This window comes from Thunnus maccoyii, chromosome 16 (assembly GCF_910596095.1).
Source record: "Thunnus maccoyii chromosome 16, fThuMac1.1, whole genome shotgun sequence".
NCBI classification, from domain to species: domain Eukaryota; kingdom Metazoa; phylum Chordata; class Actinopteri; order Scombriformes; family Scombridae; genus Thunnus; species Thunnus maccoyii.
The window spans coordinates 11,697,257-11,716,525 of record NC_056548.1 but is presented as its reverse complement, the minus strand read 5'-3'; the positions used below and the strand labels follow the sequence as shown (position 1 = coordinate 11,716,525).

The following is a 19,269-nucleotide window of genomic DNA, read 5'->3' as shown; positions in this document are numbered from 1 at the left end:
AGAAATCCAGCACTTTCAAATATTTTATAAAATTCAATAACCCATCACAGCCTGGTCATTTATTATGATTTAATTTCTGAATATTAACTTCTGGAGCTAAAGATAAATCACAGTCACTGAATTTCTGAAATATCTTTGATGTGCAAAATTATCTTTTTCTTTACCTCACAAAGCAGATGTCAGCCTTCAGCCTTTACAGGCCTGAGGCAAGATGTGTTGAATTACGCTACGAGAGGCGCAGTAAAGCCGTTGCAATGAAAAATACAACAGCAGTCATGTGAGTTTTTTTTTTTTTAATAACTAAGGCACAAACTATAAGGCACAAGTGTCGTTTTAATAAAAGCACTATCCAAGTAAAACACAAACACAATAAAAGTCAAGTGTCACTGGCAGAATTAGTCATCAGTCCAAACTCTTTTATTAGACCTGTTTGTTTACAGGATATACAAGAAATATTAGAATTAGGCTGATTTCAATCCAACTGTACGATCAACACATTCAATTTAAATTAATGATTACTCAATCAAGTCGGAGTGCAAGACTGAAGATTTCCTTTTGACCTCATAATATGAAGTTACAGTACCAGTCAAAAGTGTGGACACACTTCCTCATTCAAAGGAATGGGAAGATGTGTCCAAACTTTTGACTGCTACTGTATTTTCGGAACCTAATACAGAAAAATAGTAGTTGTAGTCAGTTTGAAACACTATTAAAAAAAAAAAAAAAAAAATCACACAAAGTGCAAAAATAGGTTGTAATTCCTAATTACATCTCTAAACTCCGCAAAAAAAATCTGAAAATTTACACATCTAATAGATTTTCTTAAGCAAAAGGAAAGAATTGTTCAGCAACCAGACTGGATTCTTTACATCCTGTACAATTAAACTTAAGACATAGTCCCATAAATAGTAAAAACTAATGCTACAGGAGCCACAGGATACACTACTATAGCCTTAGCAAACACTGTTGCTACATGTGTGTACTCTAGCCTTTGGTTGCAGCCTCTTGGATCATTACAGTGAACACAACATTCTTGTTCATTGGCTGGATGAAGCCAGAGGCAGCATATACAAAACAACTGTCACTTTTCTGAAATTATCTTAGTTATAGTTTACATTTATTCTCAGGTTATATTTACTCTCAGAGCCACAAGATGTGTTGTTGATGTCTGAGGTGTGAGAGTTCAGGGAAAAACAGAAGGTTCACAGAGTAAAATCTCAGTTCATGGATCCTCTCACGCAAATCTGGAGTAAGGATTTTGTCCACTTAGACCTAGAGAAACATACAAACAATCAGCAAAGTCATGCTTAGATTCAAGAAAATCCTCTGCCAAGTGTAAACCAGAAGATAACTTAATCTCATTTTGTAGTTTGTAATTAATTGTTTCATCAAAATTCAGAAGCCCATATTTGGAAACTTTAGCTTTTCTTTAAGTGATTATATACATGAGTGTGAGAAAGAGACAAATAGGTGTTTTAGTGAGTAAGACAGCTCACCATATTTCTTCCTGATTTCGTCATGCCTCTGTTTCATCTCTGCCCTCCTGTAAAGACAAGACGTTCTCTTATGAGCCACACAATGACTAGTAATATTTTTGGCACTCTTAAACACTCCCAAGCCATGTGACCACAAACCAGTTTGGGCTGATAACAGTTTGACGTGTGCATTTTACCCTAATCGGTGTTGCCTTTGTTTTAAACTATGAGGGAAAACTGATATGTATCGTAACCAACAATGCAGCAGGGTCAGCTATTGTGTCTGGTGTACTGTAGATTTTAAGCCATCAGACAAACACACATTTTAATGGAAGGCTAAATGCACCCTATGATGTGCATAAATTATGAGGCTTTTGTATGAGTCTGTTTATACATCTTTATACAAATAAATCTGCTTTGTACTATCAGGGCAAATATAAACAAATATTATAAATCACTGCAAAATCAAGAGGATGGCTAAACTTCACTTGATTTGCATTATTCAAAAAAAAAAAAAAAGGTGCTGCCACTATTTAGCAAACTAATTTGCACACAGCAATTTTGGACACTCACAGTCCATATAGTGAATGAGTCATTACAGTTTACAGCTGATAGCTTGCGGCGGCAGTCTACAGTGACATGGGGAAAAGTTGCACACAAGATTAAAGAGCTGCGTACAGAGAATTATATGTGGCTAAATAGAGAGGGAAGTATAAAAGTGTATCTGGTGTATATCAGGGTGAAACAGCATGGACGAGGAAGTGTTAGTTCTTTGTTTAAGAGGGAGAAAACTCATGATGAAGTTGTGTTTGTGTGTTCAAAGCTTGGAGAGGATGGTATCTGAGGTGAGAATGGTCAGACTCCATTGTTGAATCCAGTTTACGACCCAGAGTAAATTCAAGTCCACTTTAGAAGTCTGTAAGTTTTACTTGTGCAGACGGACACTCTGTCTTTTGAAATGCATCATTTAGCACAGAGGCACAAGTGGTAAACTATGCATGAAGATGTACACAAACCAGGGACACAAACTTTAAGTATAATTTTCATCATCATGTCATGTTTACGAAATATTTTCCTCACCTCTCTTCTTGCTTGGTTTTTGCGGTATTGGCCTGTTTCTGCATCCTGGCCTGGAACCGTTGGGATCTGGCACACAACACAAGACCAAAGTTATGATTAGACAGTGTGAGTAAATATATGCACAGCACTTTTCTACCTTAGTGGACAAAGAGCTTTACAATTTTGCCTCTTATTCACACACTATGGTGGTGTGCACAGCGCCCATTGGGAGAAATTTGGGGTTCTCTTGCTCAAGGCCACTTCGACATGTGAACAGATGCAGCTGGGGATCAAACCACCAAACCTATGACTAGTGAACAACCTGTTCTAACCCCTTGAGCCATAGCTGCCACAAAACAGTCGTGTGTGTGTGTGTGTGTTTCAAGCATACACGCCTAAAGGTGACCACACCAGGGTCAACAGAAATGTTCAGTATGTGGCAGTACAGTATATTATCGTCACATGATTAGAAATCCCCCACAGAACAAACTGATCATAATCACACACAATCACCTTGTAATGGTAATGTATTTACCTCTTGATAGATACTATAAGCACAAATGTGACGAAGGTCACTGACTGGTCTTCTTACAGAGAGTTCTGACTCTGACCCTAACCACACTGTGACATAGAAAACATATACCTAAGCCTAACCATTTTCAACCTTATACCTAAACATAAGCATCTGTGACACATATATGTAACTGTTTCAATATAAAAAGTCATATTAATTTTCTGAGGCATGAGTGCAGAATCACTGAAAATCTACAGATAAAATACTCAAAACAAACCCCAAAACAGCCTTGAGGTACTGTTGTAGCTGTTAGGGTTAGGGTTAATCCCTTTGGTAATCAGGTGATTTTCATAATTTTTGGACTTGTAGTTAAAAGACAATTTCAAAAACATCTAAGGACACCCTGCAGCAGACATGTGATGTTTGGTACATGCATGCATATGACAGAGGGTAAGACAGATATTAATAGAGCCAGAAACAGAAGGGGAAGAAGTGGGAGAGATGGGATCGTAAAGATAAAATAAAGATTAGAAGTAAAGGTTAAACATGCTAGAAAATGCTAGGAACCAGATTTATCTAAAACTTGATCTCCATTTAGGTATTTTTAGTGTCTTTTTAAATGTTGCCTTTGAAGAGAAAAACAACAAAATGCTGCCTGTTGCCAGAAATTTGAGAGTACTCCTTGATTCAGATTTAAGCTTTGAACCACAAATCAAAGAAGTTGTCCAGTCCTGCTTCCTTCAAATAAGAACAATCCCCAGAATTAAACCAATGCTCTCACTCTCTGCACTCTCTCAGCACGTCTGGGTCTGGCCCCAAGCTACATAACAGAAATGTTGACCCCCACATGAGCCAGTTTGCAGCCTTAGATCCTCAGGTGTGGCCATTTTGGCCGCTTTAAAGTCGAAGCTTAAATCTAAAGGTGACATCAGGGCCTGTCGGCTTTAGAACGACCTGCATGAGGAAATAAGGCTCACAGAATCGGTGACTTGTTTTAAATCACTTCGTAAAACCCATTTTTATAGACTTGCTTTTATGTGAGGTCATCTTTTTATTGCTTTTTTTTAAAATCTCTTTTACTGTCTTTATCTTTCATCATCCTTCTGTCTTCTCTCCGCTGTGTTTAATCGTCTTTTGTCTTCTTGTTTTCACTTAATCTCAACTTTACCTTAATTATTGTCTTGCTTTTGGTTGGCTTTAGTGTTTGGCTCTCTGTTGTTATATTGCCTTCTGAGTATCCCGCTTTTGCTTTGTCTGTCAAAGGACTTTGTGAACTCTGTTTTTAAAAGATGCTATATGAAAAAACGTATTATTATTATTATTATTATTATTATATGAATTGGATTGAAGAATACATTCTCAAATGTGTTTAAAATATATATAAACTATGTTTTGTAAAAGGTGTGCTTTTGGAATAATTCTTTTAAAATTCAAATTCAATATTTTTTAAAATAATTTTGTTATTGTTATTCTGATGTTATATAGCTTGTCAATATTTCTATGTTGTGCATGCCTCATGTAAAATGAAAAGACACTCGAAAGTTTTCTAATGTTATAACATGAGGTAACGTCTGAGCCTTTTCCTGTATTTAAAAGATAATTATATACGTAACCATAAATACAGCTGTAATAATAACAGCAACAAAAAATTTTCACATGAAAACACCTCTTCTATAACTGTTTATATTGTGGTTTATGTGTTTAAACACCTCTAAAAGTCTTTTTGAATTTTTTTCTTAGGTAACTCATTCATGTCTTAACCATTTGTTCACAACTGAAGGTACAATTGTGTGACAGAGCTAAAAAATCGAACCTATAGCACAGTTTAGTCCCTCAGGGTTCACATTGTGGAGGAGGATGATGTTTTGTCACAGTGTTCCTGATCTGTCAGATAAGGTCGACCGCAGCTCATTGCAGACTTACCCCACATTCTCACACTTGCAGCAGCAGAACAAGCAGACCAGGAAGGCGATGATGATAACTCCACCTACCACGGCCAATGTGATTATCAATATCTGGAAGTTCACTGCAGAACAGAGACAGAGAAACACAACAACCAAGTTATGCAGGAGGTCACTGTCACAGGTTTACCTTCAAGATATATATCAAGATATATATAAAAACATATGTTCCATCCCCTTTTCTTAGCTCTTATTGTATTTTCCTTCCCTTACATGAACATCCTCCGGCTATATGAATATTCTCTGGTGACTGTCCTGTATGGTTTGACTGTGGCACTCTTTACTGCTTGTAGGCTAATGTTTCTTGTGATATTATTTGAAGATTTAGGAAATAATTGTAATTCCAGCGTTGCACTTATTGTTAGTGTTGAAAGACATACTCACATCCTTTATATGTAGGTCCTAAATTCACATTTTACATAAGTGAAAGAAGGTTTTATAGTAAAATGTATATTGTGACAGAATGTTAAATTAGCATTTTGCTGCAGCCAGACTATGATGTGCTTGTTAAGTGTAATTAAAAGTCAGATTTTGTCTACAAGAGATTTTGCCACACTGTTAAAACAGTGGAATGCATCTTGTAAATATATTTGGTTGCATTAGACAATTGTGAGCAGTGTTGCAAAGTCAATGAGCAGCACTGTTTTATGGCAATATTGGATTTTTTCATTCACCATTGTGAATAAGTGCTTTGATTTGTCAGGTATTTAATTTGCTGGATTAACCAAAAAACATACATTCCTGTTATTATTGCACTTTATTTTATACCTTCACAGTTTCTCAATAGATTTTTCCAGACTGTTCCCAGGATTTCATTCATATCGCCGACCCCTGCAGAACGTTATGTTTGTGATAATACATGCTAGGCCACTGAAAACTGGCAAAATCAGAAACTGTGTTCAGATCCTCATATATTTTTAAGTTTCCTTAAAGTTTAATCAATGCAGTGAGAGTTAACTGAAGTGATGTTGCTATGGTTACCTGCAGCAGTGGGGTGTAACTGCTGTATGTTTGAGGCATCAAAATGTTATGTGCTTATCATATGCTTTCTGTATAAATTGCATGTATGTAAGGCTGCAACTCACGAATATTTTCATTATCGATTAATCTGCCAATTTTTTCTCAATTAGTCATTTAATCAATAAAATATCAGAAAACAGTGAAAAATGTCCATCCAGGTTTCCCAGACTCCAAGATGACATCTTCAAATGTATCTTTTTGTCCGAGCAACAGTCCAAACCCCAAGAATGATCAGTTTATTATCATGTAAAGACAAGAAGTCATCTCACATTTGAGAACCTGGAACCAGTGAGTTTTTTTACATTCTGGCTTGACAAACGACTGAAATGATAAATTGATTGTCAAAATAGTTGCTGATAAATTTTCTGTCAATCAACTAGCTCGATATGTATGTAAACATGGAGCTGAAACAATTAGTCAATTATAATCACAATTATTTTTCTGAATGAATTAATTGTTTAATTAATCGATTAATTGTCATTTCTCAAACAAAAACACCAAACGCTCACTAATTCCAGCTTCCCTGCTTTTGTTTTTGCAGTATTCAGTATTTTATGTTTAATATACCAAATGATTAATTGATTGAGAAAATAATTGTTAGTTTCAAACCTGCATCTGAGAAATGTAGCTCAGTATAAGTATGTGCACCATCTCCCTGTGAAATTCAATGTAGTAAGAGTATAAGGATGGATTCATTGAAGTTGTGGTGGATGTAATGAGGTCAGTTGTGTGTGTGTGTGTGTGTGTGTGTGTGTGTGTGTGTGTGTGTGTGTGTGTGTGTGTGTGTGCGCGTGCGTGCTCTCTTACTCCAGCAGAGCCCCCAGCGTGCATCATTCAGTGGACAGAGCGCATGCGGTGGAAGGATGGTGCTCACTGGATATGTTATACACGACTTCGTTTTGATGCACCACAAGCACTGTAAAAAATAACAAAAACACACATAATGACCTCTTTTATCAGAACAATACAATGAGCCCTGAGCTATTCAGGGCAACTATAGATACATACACACACACACACAAAAGCAGAAAAGGGAGGAGGGTGGGATGGGACAACAGATCAGTTACTTCTCAAACCTGTAAAACTGGTGTGGATGTGGAGGAGGAGCCACTGGCTATGAGTTCCTCCACCTGAGTTACTTTCCTTATTTGTCCATTTAACACACAAACACACACACACACAAATAAGTTGTAAACCCAGAATAAAACCAACCCAGCAGAAACAGAAAGGCTTTCTACCAGGACTTACCGTCACGTTTCTCAGACATTCCTCACAGTTTGTCGCATTCGACGACTCACATGCTGCAGGGGGGGCAAAGAGAACTAGTTAAAACACCCAAAACAATGAAGAGAGAGGAAGATATGAGGGGCAAACACAGTCATCATGATGGCTGGCCTCATGTCTTTCAGAAGAACAAACATTTTTCCTCTCATATTAGAGAGATTAGCTGAAAATGTTACAAGGGGCAGATTATATGTGTGTGTATTTGTAACTACTGCTAATCCTCCTGGGACGTTTTCCATGGAAACAGACCACAGTAAACACACAGGCTGTGGTTCAGTCATGTTATTATCAGCAGACAACACAGGACAACAGCTGGGTTTGTATAACTACTGTAGCCACAAATGAGGTGTAAACAAATTCTCGTTCTTGTGGAGCTGGTTTTTTGTAACTACTCCTGGTTTCTTTACTCTGAAACAACAACTTGAGGGGGGTTGAAAGAGAACTGAAAAATGACTCACTGTTCCTGCTGAGAGGCTTCAACAATACATTAAGATATGAAACTAACAAAGACACAATGATATCAGTAAGCTCTGTTTATCTTAGCTTTTATGTGCTCACGTCATAAGCTGAAACAGACTTTACCTAGATTTTCCAAAAGTAAATCATATTAAACTTGAAAATGCAAACATTTTAAGTGTAAATCAAACCTAACATAGCTTAAATTAAGTGGTTTTGTAGTTGTATTTCTTATTTTATTGCAGTTAAGTCACTAGACAAGAAAACTAAAACAGCAATGTCCTAGATTGGGAAAATTGAGGTTCAATAAGTCAGGTGAGGATTTTGTACCATCATACTAAAAATTCATGGCACAGCTAAAAGCAATTTAATGAATGGTAGAAATATATGTTTTTTAGCTGCCATTATTTCCTTATTCAGCAACACAATGTGAAAGTGCCAGTGATTTCCACCCCTACCTTTACCAGGTGCGGAAGTCTCAGCGAAAACTGTCGCCAAACTGAAGACAAGAAGCAGAGCAGCGACAAAACTCCGTAAATCCATCATCGTGTGAAGTGAATATTCAGATATTCCTCGTTTTAATTCTCGAAATTTTTTTTATGTCTGAGAAGTTCTGGGAAAAGAAAACTCTGGCCGCAAAGGAGGAAATGTTTTTCCTGCTTTGGTCGATGTCTGAAAGTCGAGAAGTGATCTTGCCGAGAAGGAACCAAACGCAAAATCCTGACGCACGTTCATTACGCACCAACCAGAGAGGAGAGGAAGGCGTGTGCGCGTCTGTGTGCATACTTTCTTGTCGGCAGGGGTGGAATAAGTAAAAGTAACAAAACAGCAAGCATGTAAAAATACTCCATTACAAGTAAAAGCCCTTCATTTAAAATCCTACTTAGATAAAAGTACAGAAGTATTATCAGCTTAGTTTATTTAAGGTATTAAAAATAGCCTACTAGTTTTGTGAAGTGACTGATATATTAAATATTTTTGATAAACTAGGCTAACACCCCTCCAAAGAGTTTCCAAGATAAATCTCAGGGGTTGTGAGATTATTCTAGTAGAGAAAAGATTTTTTTCAGATTTTCCTCTAATCTTTACTTTTTGGGGGGGAAATATCAGAGAGTTTTATTCTTTGGGCCTCCAACAGTTAATTAAATGAAACCATGTGAGTCGTTAAGTGGGTAAATATACTGCTAACAACTAATGAACATCTGAAACATGAGCCAAAACTACACAGTGGTTCACTGGTTCAATCTTTAACAGTGCAATGAAATTTATAAACACATCATGTGTAATTTTATGTAAAATTTTTACAATTTGAAAAGTAACTTGTTACCGAAGTGTCAAATTAATGTGGAGTAAAAAGTAGGTACAATATTTCCCTCTGAAATGTAGTGAAGTAATGGGATAGAACAGAAGAAAAAACAAAGTTCAGCTATACGAATTTGTACTAATTTTTCTACTTTTCATTAATCTTTGCTCTTTTGTGGCAAGAAATATTGGATAATTTTACTTTTTTGGCCCTCAAACAGTTATTTAAATGAAAATATCTGAGAAGTTGAGGAGTTAAAATGTCTCTTTGGTCAAACTGCTAACAACCTAAAGATATCTCAAACATGACAAAGCCCAAACTGGACTTTTTTTTTTGAAGGAGTCTAAGCTCCTCATATATCTTTTATGTAAAATGTTAAATAAAGACTTTGACAATTTGGCAGATATGCCTACTCACTTTGAGGCTACAGCTAGCAGCCAGTTACTGTAGCTTATTCGCTTAGCAGAGAGACTAACAGCTAGCTTGGCCATGTGCAACAGTACCTAAATCTGCCTACAAGCTCCTAAATCTCAATAAGTAAGTAATAAGTAAGTATTTTGTTTGTTTAATCTGTACAAAAGTGCAAAAAACAACAATTAAACTAAGCTCAGCTAGCTGCTGGCTGCAGCCTTATATTTAATGGACACTTAACAGCTGTAGGCTATTGATCTTTTTATCTAACTCTCCACCGGCAAGTGCACTTCCCAAGATTGAGTAAATGTACTTTCCACCTCTTCAGTCAAAATAAATTTACAAACAACACTGAATAGAGGACAATTTCCATAATTTATTAAAGCATAATTTTGTAAAGCCAGTTACAAATAAAAAAGAATAACACACATATCTCTCTCTTTCTCTTTTTCTTTTTTAAACAAGCACAATGTTTTACTATGTAAAGATGATAATAAGCATAACATAAGATAAGAATGGGCCCCACTCTGGCCGCCTGCGGCTGATAACAGGACCCTTTGTGATGAAGTTGCCCTCGAAGACAGATTTGTGATCAGATACTTCAAAAATCTAACTTATTGTTCCCTTCAGCAAACACACTGACCACATTTCAGCATCTGTAGGGCAACTTCTTCCTACTCAGTGTAATATCAGTGACAGACAGAACCATAGAAGTAGAATAGCTAGAACAGACAGCTCCGGGTTCCTTGTTAAATATGGCTTATGGGTTAACTTTCTCCAGTTTCGCACTAATTTTAGCCAAAATGAAAATAACCCAAAGTTCAAACTGGAACCTCTGAGTGAGTTCTGCTTATTCTAACTCTATAGGCAGGATCCCAGTGGGCTGTGTGTATGCAGCCAGGGCCGAAGCTACCGTTGAAGACACTGAGGTCATGGTCTTGGTATTTTTGGGGGGGACTTTGTTTCTGTTTTTTTTTTTAGCAAAAGTAGTAAAAGGAGTTTACATTCTATTAGATAAGTCAATCAGCAGAAAATTAATCTCCAACTATTTAGATAATCAATGAATCATTTTGAGTCATTTTTTAGATTAAAAAATGTCCAAATTCTTAAATGTGAATATTTCCTGGTTTCTTTAGTCCTCTGTGATAGTTAACTGAATATCTTGTGTTGGTCTGGACAGAAGAAGATATTTAAGGAAGACAACTTGGGCTTTAGGAAAGAGTTTTTCACCATTTTCTGACGTTTTATAGACAAAACAACTGATTGATTAAACGAGAAAATACTTCAATAGGCTGATTCCAGTATCGTTAGACTCAATATGTTTAAATTTTAATACTTGAGGCTGAATAAATAATTGATTCGGTATTTCCCCATCCAAACTTTAATCACCGAAGTTTGGAGAAACTGCATTTAAAACATGTTGAGGAATTAAATCAATGTAATTGATCTGGCTAATTTTCTGCAGGATTGGGGGTTGACCATCTTGGACTCATGACCTCAGTATTTCTAAAATCCTGGCTACGGCACTCCAGATAGACGACAGACTTTTTCCCCTTAAGAAGTTCAACCTCACTTAAATGTCTGGCATGAAAAGATAAATATTAAAATGATCATTGACACAGAAACTAGACCTTTTAGCTTAGCCAAATTAGAAAATTAATTGGACTGTATTTCTCTGTGTTACCTAAGTATTCCCCCTGGATATCCGATGTGGGAAAACACTTTGTTTACAAAGTGGTTTTGTCCTTTAGAGCTGTTGTACATCAGGGATGCTGCCATCTACCTGCAGTGCCTCAGCGTCAGGTGATGTTGACAGAACAGTGACTTTACTTTCAGTCCAAAACACACACACACACACACTCACACACGCACAAACCAGTGATGACTGTCAGCAAAATCCCATATTAGACCATTTCCGAGCCCGTATCCTCACAGTGTCTTATCTGCTCGTCTTAACACTGAGACTTAAAAATTCCATTATATCTTTAAATACACTATCCATCCCTCCGAAACACACCTGGCAATACATACAGTACATTAATAAATAAATAACCCTCGACCCTCCCTCCCTCCAGTTCCATGCTCTTCCCTTTAACTCACGATCACAACACCATTCTTTGCAAAGGTTAGTCATGTAAATATTTCCAAGGAATACACTCAGTAAAATTATTTCTCTTTTCTCATTTCTCATTCCCTTTTTTCTTCCTTTTTTCCAACTATTTGGATTACACCATTAATACACTCACACACACGCGGCAGCAGCATTCCAGACACAGCACTTCAGGGTGGTTAAGATAACAGGGGGCATACAGTAATAATATCGGTAATAAAAGTCACATGTTCATAAACAGGTTGGAAACACAGACAGACTGGAGCGCTTATGCATCATTGTTTAAGTCACTGATCTTCTTAGCAAAGAAAAAAAAGTGAGAATAGCATGAGCAGACAAGGATATACATTATTTTATGGCTCCGATTAACGCAGTAGAGTGAGTCCCACAGATAACAACAATGATAAATCGACCAAAACACTGTGAAGAGTCTCATTATGGTCTGCGTTTTACTAACTCTTATTCCTCTTTGAGTCACATTAATGGCACAGCCAGTGAACAATGTTGGCATCATATTCAGACATACAGTGGTCATTAACACCATTCACTTGCATGTATTTTACACGAGAGGTGTCACATTGTATTTAGTTATGGCATCTATATACTGTACAGTGCAGTGGCCACCGATATTCAATAATAACTCTTATAATGTGTGATATACAGTACAAAACGATACATGTCGGTTCAGTTTATGTGTACACGTGTGTGAATATACAGTAGAATTATGCAGTGCGTGTTTTCTATAATACGTAGATAGGGAAACCATGTCAAGTTAAACATGACCGGAGAGCCTCCAAAGCGAAACCTCGACTTCTTCCTCTCAAGAAAATCTATATGATATTGTTCAGAAATATTTAAAGCCACTTCCTTTGGCTGTATTTTTCTTCTTGTATGGCCACACGGTGGCACTGATGAGCGATCGAGTGAACACTATGTCGTTTGGTGGGCTGAGAGCTGATTTTCCCATTAAGCAGCCCCTGAAGAAGAATCATCATTGAGTCCTTTTTCTCAGTCACAACGGATGTAATATAGCTGATGTCACAGATAAAAGACGGCGTGAGAACAACAGAGAGAAAGCAAGCAATAACAAGAATTCAGCGTAATAACTTAATACCAAACAGCAAACAAGATGCAACAGGAGTGAGGACGAATGCATGTGAAGAGAAAGAGAGAGACTCTGACATTGGAGGAGTGATAGAGAGAGAAAGAAAGAGCCAAAAACAAATATAACTGAGAACGTGTGGCTTTCTTCTGTCTGGCAGTGCACTGGGGGGAGGGGGAAAGGGAGCCACCTGGGACAAACTGGGACTTGGGTGGCTCAGTGAGTGGTAGGTTGTGCTTGTTATTACTGAGTTTGGTCCAGAAAGGAAAAACGGAGAGAAGTTTGGAGTGTGCTTGAACATCTACATGCAGTTCTACAACTGGGATTATGTGTTTGAAAGGACTGTCCCAAAAATACAGGTTGCTTCTTTGTCATGCTCGTTTTTAAATAGACTTGATTCCCAAAAGATATTGATCCCTATCCCAAGTGAAACCCAGGCCAGCAGAGTGTGCATTTGGCTTCTGTGTCCACTTCTATCTTTCTTTATCCACACTCTATAGATGCTCACCCTCCACTCTTGATTCAACCTAGAGGATTAGCTGGTTGGTGCGACTGCCTCCATCAAAACCAACCAACCAATGCAGAGGGGAGGAGGGAGGGAGGCTGAGGCATCTGTTGCCGCTGGAAGAACCAAGGGCTCTGACTGGCTGGTGGTGATCACCTGACCCAGGAACTGGTGACGCTGGTCACGGACATGATGCTGCAACGTTTCTTCACCATCATGTTAATGTAGGCCCTCATGATCTTGGTGATCTCCCCAACCTAAAGAGTGAAAAATGGTGTGGTGGATTAATATGTGTCCTCATCTGGCTGCATGACTGCATTTAAAGTTGTTCTAACAATTAAGACAACAAGATAAGTATGGAAGATTTAAAATGCCTAAAAAAAAGAAAAGTAAAACGATGACATAAAGTGAAATACAATACACATTGTTAATTGTATTTCCTTTTTATGTATGCATTTACTGTGTCATAATTACATGAAATACATATGTTAAAGGACAATTAAATTTAGCTTGTAAATTTTTACGACTAAATTTATTGTTTTTCATTGTGACATGAATTTCCACACAGTGTTAAAATCAAATCAGAAAACAGAAAACAAAGTAAAGAGATGAACTGCATTTCACAGTTGTCCAGTAGATGGTAGCATAGATCTCCCAGTGCTGAATACGAAACACTGGGTGCATCCCAAGTCTCTTAAATTGCATCCACGTTTCCCTCACTTGCGTCTTTTCCTTGCGTCTTAGTCCCTCCCACCGTGGATGCAAGGAGAGACGCAAGGAAACCAAGCGAGGAGAGAGGAGACATAAATTAAGAGACTTGAGATGTACCCACTATCTTTAGTTTTCATGAGGAGGTGTGGGGGAGCTCTTTCTTTTTTCAGATTGGTGACGCATCCTCCATACCAGAATGGAAAACTGTCCAATCACAGCTTGGGGGTTGAACCACAAGCAAAGACAGACAGCCTTTCACAAAACATTTCACTTTATTTAATTATTTGATTTGTTTTTATTTTGGGCATTTTAAATCTTCCACACATAACGGACATAGCCCACTGTATGATAATAAAACTTCAAATTCAGTCAGTCAGGTGTAATCATAAACAGGCAGACTAGATGAAGCAAACAAGAATAACAAGATCAAGTAAAGGAAACACAAAAAAGGGACCAGAGCTTAGTCAATATATCAATTGTGAACTACGTATCTGTAATCTGCAGACTGTTGCTCAGACAAAACAAGCTGTTTGAAGATGTCACCATGTTCTGACATTTTACAGACCAAATGACTAATCAATAAAATACTGATAATGAATATAATCCTTAGTTGCTGCCCTAAAAAGATGAAGAAAATATGAAAAGAAACAAAACTGTTTATATTTAGAAATAAAACTCTCACCAGTGGAGTCTCGAAGAACATCTCTCTCTCGTCCACGATGATCTTGTAGGTGCAGAGCTGTGACGCTCCGAAGAAAGTGATGTGTTCATACTGGAAGGTCTCCAGCGGTTTGGGTTCACCTCGTTTATACACAGACACGTTGTCAGCACTTACACTCAGCCACAGATCATGAGGGAAACCACCCTCTTTACACTACAGAGATGGAGGAAATAAAAGAAGGAAGGAAAAGAAGAGGTTACTTGTCAGGCCTTTTCAGTTTTATATTTGCAAAAATCCATTTAATTTATCTTATAAATTTCTGACCTCCACATCAAACAGAGTAGATCCGTATCCAGGCCACTCCTTAATGATGCTCATATATTTAAGCATGGCCTGGTGCTGGGGCATGCCCTGCAGCCGAGTCCACTTCTCCAAAACACTGGTCCGTGTGGCAGACGTCTCCTCCTTCACCCACATCTCCAGCATCTGCTCCTCCTCCACCTGCAACCACACAGCCACTCAGTGAATGAATGTCCTGCCAAACTATAAATCAGTCAGTCAGAGAGTCAGGCAGCCAGAAATCCAGTCAACTGTCATTTAGCAGCGCAAGAGAGTTATTTTACCGAGCTTATGAGAATGCAGCAGAATGCAGAGATCAATGCAAATCAGTGTTGAACAAATCTCCTGTCATGTCAGATATGTCACATTGTACCACCACATGGCGATGCTCAGAAACTACAGGAAACAGACAGCTCCTGGATGAGGTATTCCAGCTTCAAAATTCAGAATAACCTTCCTCCCCTGTGGACCGGTGTAAAATTATAGATCACAAATTTACAGAGAACGTGTACTGAAATGCTGAATCATTATAAGGTCAAGATGACTTGTATGGCCTAAACAGTCATGTAACTTCCCTGTCACGCTTAATGGGGGCCAGATGGGCCAGCTGCAAGGATTAGATGTGGGCTTGCAGGGGCTCATCTCTTATTAGTGTGTTTTGCAATAACTGATTCCAGCCATAGATAACTTGATGAGCTGTTTATGTCAGTTTATGAGCTTGTTTTGATATAAGAGAAGACGTCTGGTGTTGATCTTTAAGATTTTGTATATGCAGCTTTGTGTGTACAGCATTCTGTGCATGTGTGTACAACTGCCTCCTGAGCCCAGAATGAAAGTACTTTTATTAAGACAACAGAGACTAGCCAAGAGAGTTTAATTATTTATTATCCAACAACCACCAAATTCATTAACACCAACTAAGCTGCAACTCAAGTTCAGCTCAAGGCAGCGACTTGGCTGAAATTATATTCATGTCAACTGAGAAACATTAGTTTCATTCTAGAAATGAAAATATGAAAGTGCTCTTTTAAAATAATGGACTCACAAATTGATTAATTGCTACAGTGTAAATTAAACTGAATCAAATGAACAATTAACTAAATCTATCAATCAAAATGTTATTTGTATAAGTTATTTAATTCAAACAATATACTGTATAAAATAGTTAGTCTTACTGCCATGTGGACCACCTTCAAATAATGTTAAACCACAAAAAATAATGCATCAATAATTCAGCCAAAGGAGAACCTTTAAATTATTGCTTTTATTTAACTAAAAGTCAATAGAAAATAGTAAAAGTTTGAATTTAGGGGTTATCTTTTACTTGTTGACATAGCTGATTTAATACATTTTAGCTCTTTAACTAGAAATCATATGTACTTCATATTTTTTATAACATTTTTGCATACTATTCTTGAACTCATGCTTTATTGTTTAAATGTTTGAATGTGTTTTTCCTATGTTACAGGCAGCTATTCATTTCATTCATTTTCATACCTTATGAAAATCCATTAGTAGCTTCATGAAACCTGCTTGAATTGTGCAACACTGCACTTTTTCTATCAATGTTATGTTATAACTGAATGATAGGAAATGAGTTGTATTAAATGGGGAAAAACATGCGAAACCACCAGTACAGTCTTTCTTCTCTACAATCACTGACCTTCTGCTTCTTCAGTGAACCAGTCTTGAAGCTTCTCCTCAGGGTGCCATCCAGGAAGCTCGGGGTCTTTCGTTTCTCTGCCCCTATGCCGACGCCGCCCGGGCCTCCTATTGTACCCTTCCCATCTCCTGCTCCTCCTGGTCCACCTCCTCCCACTCCACCTGCCGCCCCCACGCCCGGCTTGGTGGAGTGTAGGATGCGATTGCGGAGACGTCCGATTGGATAAACACTTCCCAGGCTCCATCCAGCCCGACCTGCCCCGTCACCGTGGAGATACTGGAGACGTAACGCGGCCAGATGCTGCAAAGTCTCCTCTGAGGCTGGGAAGTGTCCACTTATCAAAGACTCGTGGGCCTGAGAGAGAAAGATGGAAAAATCTCTCAGCTTTCTCCATAAGAAAACAAAACATCACTGCTCAGGGTTATCACACATTATTTTGAACTAGTTACTGAACAGGAAACATTTTATTTGTGCTATGTAATATATTATTCACTCATGATTATTCTCTGTTGCATTTAAAACAAGAGATGGAAAGAATTTAAAAACAGAAGAAAACTTAAAAATGGCAGTGGAGAAAGATGCTTCTACATGTGGATGAATCTGCTTTATTTTTATTTAATTCCACAAAAAGTTAACAATATTACCACATGATTCAATTTCTGTCTATGTCAAAAATAATCTGTCCACAGTAGTGAACTCAATAATCTATCTTTTTTCTGAATGAAACAGACTTTTCAATCATACAGATTATATTTTGGTTGTAGAAAATTTAAAAAACTTAAAAGTGAAGTCAAAAGCAAGAGAAACATGAGTAATCTTGTTAAAATGTGGAGAAAATACCATAATTAGTGGTAAATGATCTTTTTTTTTTTCAGAATAACTACCCTAACACTATCACACAGTTATCCTGCCTGCTCACATTTATTTGTCATATCTGCGCTGTGCCGTAAAGCTCACCTGCTCAAACATGAAAGCAAACTCCACTCCTTCTTTCGGCATGCTCTCCACATCCAAGAAGCAGTAGAGCTTGAAATAGAGTTTCCATTCTCCTTCTTCCTCCTCTTCTTCACTGCCTGCCAGTCTGGAAGAATATATACAGTAGACTCAGTTTCCAAGCACATAAACACACATAAAAACAGACCCAATATGCTGTTAATAACAAAACTAAATCAGTATTTAACCATTTAAACTTAAGACCTCTTAGATTTTTGTCTGTAAAATCTGTACATCTGAAAAACTTAAACTTGTAGAAAATGAGATACCTTTCAAACTTGGCCAGTACATCTGCAACAATCACTCTGCTTTCCAAAGCTCGGTCTGTGAAGGAGTTGTGTTCAAACAGAGAGAACAGGTTCTTGCTTTCCTCCATGGCCAAACCTCTGATCAGCTTCTCCACAACCTGCAGCAGCAACATGAAAACATTGACTAGTTTGTAACAGTACAGATGCAATTCATTCATTTGAATGAATTGAAGAGAGAAAAAAAATCAGTATTGTAACGAAAATTACAAGAAACCAGTGACAAATCTAGTTGCTATTGCCAGTATTGTTCATGTGTGTCCTTCAAAGTGTCTGAAAAACATCCTTCTGAGATTGTCAGTATATGCGTGTGTGCATGAGTGTTCATGTGCACCTCTCCAGCTGTGGTGTGTGAATTGATGGAGATCTTGCAGGAGCCTCCTCCGTGGCAGTAGACGGTGGTGCTCATCTCCTGTCTCACCAGCAGGGCGGCAATCTCCTCCTGTGAGGGAACAAACTCACGAGTCTTGGTCTTCTTCAGGGATTCCCCGATGAAACTGGCGTAGCGCTCGATTTCCGTGCCGGGATAACGCTCACGTACCCTGACACAAACACGCATCACACATTTAATATTCATTTATTTGATGGATAATGTATCAAAGAGGCTTGCTTCATGCTGAGGACACACACACACACCTCTTGAGGTGGAATCGGAGGTATCTGAGAATGGCTCGACTAGGTAGGAAGGTGCAGCTCATGCAGGTGAGCAGGTGCCAGTGTGCCCGATTGGCTGGGCTGTTCGGCTGAGGCACATGATTGGTCTGCTTGATCACTTGACAATATACCTGAAAAACAAAATATTGATCAACGTTTAGCAGCAACCAAGTGTGTCAAAACCTCTGCAAATACATCCGATCATTATGTTCATTACACTGAATGTTGTGGTGGAAAAAGCACTGAGGCACAACTTCTAACAAAGTGCATTAAATTGGCAGGTGGAAGTGTTGCAGAGTGTTGTTTTTCCTATTTTTTCTATAAGAACTTAAACTATAAACAACCTATTTTTGAGGCTCTTTGAGGCTATTACACACCGCTGTGTATTCTCTATTTAATTTAAATTCTGTTGTAATACCATATAAACATAGGGCAGATGTTGTTGTTGTTGGGATCAATGCAGCAAGTTTCCTTGAGAAGTAACAAAGTACCTCATCCCTGAGAGGGCGCAGGTCCTGGCAGGTCTGCAGGATGCCCTGAATGATGGGCACCGTGTCTGCCAGCGTCTCCATCTCCTGCAGTGAGTTGAAAACTCGCACTGCCTCATCCTGCAGACTGGCGTAACCCTGCTGCCTGTGTACTACACACCGATAGAAAGAAAAGAAAAGAAAGATGAACAAAGATATGAGAAATGTTCAGCAAAGAAGAAAAAATATAATTGCAACTTATTAATAATACCATAC

At 38.0% G+C, this 19,269-nt stretch overlaps 2 protein-coding genes across 2 annotated transcripts in view; both read right to left on the bottom strand.

The window, feature by feature from the left end:
* Positions 1-395: 395 nt before the first annotated feature.
* Positions 396-8,542, bottom strand: LOC121913933 (pituitary tumor-transforming gene 1 protein-interacting protein-like). Its single transcript, XM_042436790.1, has 7 exons — positions 8,228-8,542; positions 7,278-7,330; positions 6,837-6,945; positions 4,972-5,074; positions 2,556-2,621; positions 1,497-1,543; positions 396-1,272 (listed from the first exon to the last, which is right to left on the bottom strand). The coding sequence occupies exons 1-7, from the start codon at positions 8,313-8,315 to the stop codon at positions 1,235-1,237; spliced, it is 504 nt and encodes a 167-aa protein (XP_042292724.1). The 5' UTR covers positions 8,316-8,542; the 3' UTR covers positions 396-1,234.
* A 2,046-nt stretch (positions 8,543-10,588) lies between these two features.
* myo10l1 (myosin X, like 1) overlaps positions 10,589-19,269 on the bottom strand; it is a 58,507-nt gene continuing 49,826 nt past the window's right edge. Inside the window, 9 exon segments of the mRNA XM_042389222.1 lie at positions 10,589-13,457; positions 14,594-14,785; positions 14,897-15,073; positions 16,575-16,928; positions 17,532-17,655; positions 17,837-17,973; positions 18,207-18,414; positions 18,509-18,657; positions 19,018-19,166. Coding sequence (XP_042245156.1) covers positions 13,353-13,457; positions 14,594-14,785; positions 14,897-15,073; positions 16,575-16,928; positions 17,532-17,655; positions 17,837-17,973; positions 18,207-18,414; positions 18,509-18,657; positions 19,018-19,166 — 1,595 coding nt within the window. The 3' untranslated portion in view covers positions 10,589-13,352.